Raw genomic sequence first — 4077 nt, 5'->3', positions numbered from 1 at the left:
CGAGCTCCTGGTCGATGTTGAATTTCAATGTCGAATTCTTGGATTCTCAACCACCATCGGGCAATGCGTGGTATAAGCTCTCGCTTCTCCATCGTTGTTCGTAAAGCGTTGCAATCGGTAATAACTTTGATCTTCTTTCCGTATACGTAGTATTTGAATCTTTCCAATGATTCCACAATCGCTAATGCTTCGAGTTCATAGCTATGGAAACGTTTTTCGTTGTCTGTAGTAGAGCGACTAAAATATGAGATCGGGTGCAGTTGTCCATTCTCGACTTGCAACAAAACGCTTGCAAGGCCGATTGAGCTTGCGTCTGTATGTAGTTCGTGTTCGGCTTCGATGCGGTAGTTGACCATGGTTGGTTTCGATGATAATGCGGTTTTGAGTTCGTTGAATGCTGACTCTTGCTGTAGTCCCCATGCGAATGCGGTGTTGTTGCGTAGCGATTTGCGTAATGGTTCAGAAATAATGGAATAACCAGCGACGAATTTTCGGAAGTAGCCACTGAGACCTAAGAATTTTCGTACTTCAGTGACATTTCTCGGCTGTGGAAAATTTACGATAGCGTTGGTTTTGACGTTGCCCGGACTGATGCCTTCAGGAGTTAGCTGATGTCCCAAAAACGTTATTGTTTGCGTGAACAACTCACATTTGTTAACGTTCAATGTGAGTCCACAGGTACGTAGTACTTGGAGTATACGAGAAAGCTTTGTATACATTTCGTCGAAAGAATTGCTGCCGATTAGGATGTCATCCATATAATGCAGCATGTCGCCCGTCTCCACCCGTCTTTGGATTTCTGCCATGAGTCTATTAAACACAGCTGGTGCATTCTTTAAACCAAACGGCATGCGTTTGAACTCATATAGACCGTCCGTCGTGATAAAAGCGGTGTATTTCCTACTATCGGGTGCCATTTTGATCTGATAGTACCCACTATTCAAATAGAGTGACGAAAAGTATCGGAAACGTTTCGCTTCGTGTAGCCGTTCTTCAATATTCGGGACTGGAAAATTCTCTTTCTTTGTTACCTTATTAATTCGTCGATAATCGATACATAACTGATCACTTCCATTCTGCTTTCTGACTAAGACCACGGAACTTGCGTATTCGGATGTCGATTTCGTGATAATATCACGCTCAAGCAACTCCTCAACCATCCTGTTGACAATATCACGCTTCGGTTCTGGGATACGATAAGGCGCTTGAAATATGGTGCGATTGCTCTCAAGTTCGATGCTAGCTTGAACTACGTCAGTTTTGCCAATATCTTTCAGCCCACTGGAGAAAACATCGGCATAGCTTGCCAGAAGACTTTGTATCTTATTTCGTTCTGCTTCATTGCTGAAATTGGACATTAATTTGGAAAAATTGCTCTCAGTTATTACCGTTGTCTGTACTGCTCGTCTGCTTCCGAATATTGTGCGACCATTTTCAATTTTCAGCGTAGTGTTTGCATTGATGATAACATCTTGACCTATTAAAACGTCTTGTTCTAGTAACTCGTCATCAGCGATGTAGGCTTGCGTCTCGATGTTGATTCCGTCGATGGTGATGTCTATGGTAATAGCCTCCGTGAACGTACGCACCCCTCCGCAAATGCCTTTTACTTGTAAGCAGCATTTTACGGCTTTATCGTCGATGCGCTTGGCTACTGACCTACGAATGTGCTGCATTGGCTGCCCGTGTCGATGAATGCGATATACGGTTGCGCTTTTATGTAAACTAACTTCTTGAAACATTCGTCAAGGTTGATTGCACCAAGTCGTCGTAACGTTACTGTCGTCTTCTCACAATTTCCTCCGTTTGGATGAACTTTGTTACACGTTGTACAGCGATGTCGTTTCTGCGGCAATGGACATTTGTTGGCGAAATGTCCAGGTACGTTGCAATTGTAGCATTTCAATTGTGCTTTAAATTCACCATTTTGTTTCGTTGACTCAGCATATTTTTCGTTATTGTTGTCTCGCTTACTTGGCTGATGTACTTGTGGCTCACTTAGCCCTCCGCGATTAATGAAATAGTCCTCGATGGCGTCTCTCATCTGCTTCATTGTTGTAAACTTCATTGCTGCAATGCTTTGTTGGAGTTCTCTATGTTTTAACCCAGCTCTTGCATAACGTATAATGGCTGCCTCACTCAGTTTGTAACGTATACCTAGTGCCGCCACTCGAAAACAATATTCTTTTACGATTTCTTTTGGCTTCCTCGTTGCATTGGCCATCACAAAATGAATTTCTGCCTCGTCTCGATCTGAACCAAATTCGTGTCGTAACGCATCAGCAAAATTTTCCCAAGTTGTGTGTAATGTGGGTGATGCATCCAACCACATACGTGCAAGTCCTTTTAAACGTGTGTAAATAGCTAACAATAAAAATTTCTCGTCCCATCTATATGCTTCCTCTACTCGATCGACTCTATCAATAAATTGCTCTACCGTAATGCTTGCGTTATTCGTTGGATCAAATTCCGGCAGGGTATTTGCAATTTCTCTAACTGACGCGTGTCGCATATTCCCGTTCGTTGAAATATTCCCGTTCGCAGAAATATCACCGTTGCTTTGAATGCGTGTTGTAACGTTGTTGTTAGTTGCCACCGTGCTGTCGTCGTTCGTTGAAATAGCGTCAGTGGCGTGACTCTGAACGCCTGCGCCGCCGTTGACTGCGACTGCGCTATCGTTGCTATTTGCGTTTTGTACCGTTTGTACCTCTTTCATGCTAACTGACCAGTCCCGTTGTTTTGCGCTTGTAGCAGCTGCGCCATCATCTCGCGTAACTGCTTCATCTCCTGCTGCAGTTGTGCCACCGTTGACATCTCGGATGACTCCTCCGTAATGTTGATCTCTTGGATGTCCACCTCGTCGGACTCCTCATATGCGCTAAGACGTTGCAACAACTGGTCTCGCGTGCCAGTCGTCGCTAATTGCCTTTCCCGTAGCAACCTCTTCAGTTGTTCCACCTTCAGATCACTGATCTTCACCATCGTATCGTTTTTACGTATCGTGTATACATATCTGCCGGTGCCTATAGCCCTTCACCAACGCACATACATATACTTACTATGTTTGTAGACGTGTATGGGTTTATCATCCCACTTCTGAACTGTAGAGAAACACCGTACTCGTGTGCACAGTCAAACACTTATATATAATAATACCCAACTTTATTGTGAATATAAGAAAAATGTTACACTTATTCAACTTTACTGGATGTTCTCAAATATTTCGTTTATGTTGCTCACTCGCTGACGGTTGCTCGTTGACTGTGTCTTTGGTTGCTGCCACTTGCTTTATTTTATTTGACACTTGATGGGCAACAGAGTTGCCATCGCTTACATATATGTATATGTAATAAATAATAAGAAAACTTATATTAATTTAGCCTTAAGTTTATGTTTTTTTGTTAAAAACGATTGTGGCTTAAGGTCACAAATCTCCAAAGCTCCCCACAGATAGTGTTTTTGACCTTGTCAGGAAATATTTCTAAAATGAAAAGTTATAAGTTAAGGAATTCAAATATATTTCAGTAAAAAGACCTACCAAAAACTAACCCTAACGCGCTTTAGCTTTAGTAGGGATTCCTTCTCTTAGCGCCCCTCTAAATTGTAGTGGTATATTAGATCGGCAGAAAACATACTGTCCACACTGCCTTTTGCGCTCTTTTATTTCAATATTAGCCGCATCTATAAAAAAAAAACAAATTACATTAAATTAAAATACAATCGCATAATATTTAAAAACAAAATATTTGCCTTAGCATCCGTGCTTTCCTTTTGTGAAAGATTGTCTTCCACGAAGCGCACGTGCGTTCCGGCGATGGTCACGGTACCACAATTTGTGATGATTCAATTCAATGCTTATCTTTTTCTCCAAGCTTTTTCGTTTTCTCTATATAAATGAAATTAATATATATATATATAATAGAAATTAATTATAAAATATCAAATTCCCAAGCAACGAATTTACCTCTTTAAAATCCAAAATAAACTGCGCTTTTCGTTTTCTTCTTCTTTAAAAGTTGGGTATTCGTCTTTCCTATTCCCACAAGTTAACATTACAATATGTTTAGAATGTCGATA

At 41.2% G+C, this 4077-nt stretch overlaps 1 protein-coding gene across 1 annotated transcript; it reads right to left on the bottom strand.

The window, feature by feature from the left end:
* Positions 1-1411: 1411 nt before the first annotated feature.
* On the bottom strand, positions 1412-3700 carry LOC125779373 (uncharacterized). Its single transcript, XM_049460705.1, has 2 exons — positions 3539-3700; positions 1412-3481 (listed from the first exon to the last, which is right to left on the bottom strand). The coding sequence occupies exon 2, from the start codon at positions 2714-2716 to the stop codon at positions 1652-1654; it is 1065 nt and encodes a 354-aa protein (XP_049316662.1). The 5' UTR covers positions 2717-3481; positions 3539-3700; the 3' UTR covers positions 1412-1651.
* Between the last annotated feature and the right edge of the window lie 377 nt (positions 3701-4077).

This window comes from Bactrocera dorsalis, chromosome 6, assembly GCF_023373825.1.
Source record: "Bactrocera dorsalis isolate Fly_Bdor chromosome 6, ASM2337382v1, whole genome shotgun sequence".
Lineage (NCBI taxonomy): Eukaryota > Metazoa > Arthropoda > Insecta > Diptera > Tephritidae > Bactrocera > Bactrocera dorsalis.
Note: the sequence above shows the minus strand (reverse complement) of the source record. Positions and strands in the feature narration are given on the sequence as shown.

Excerpts from the sequence above, each read along its gene's own strand:
- LOC125779373 (XM_049460705.1), bottom strand. The coding sequence starts at position 2,716 with ATGAAAGAGGTACAAACGGTACAAAACGCAAATAGCAACGATAGCGCA.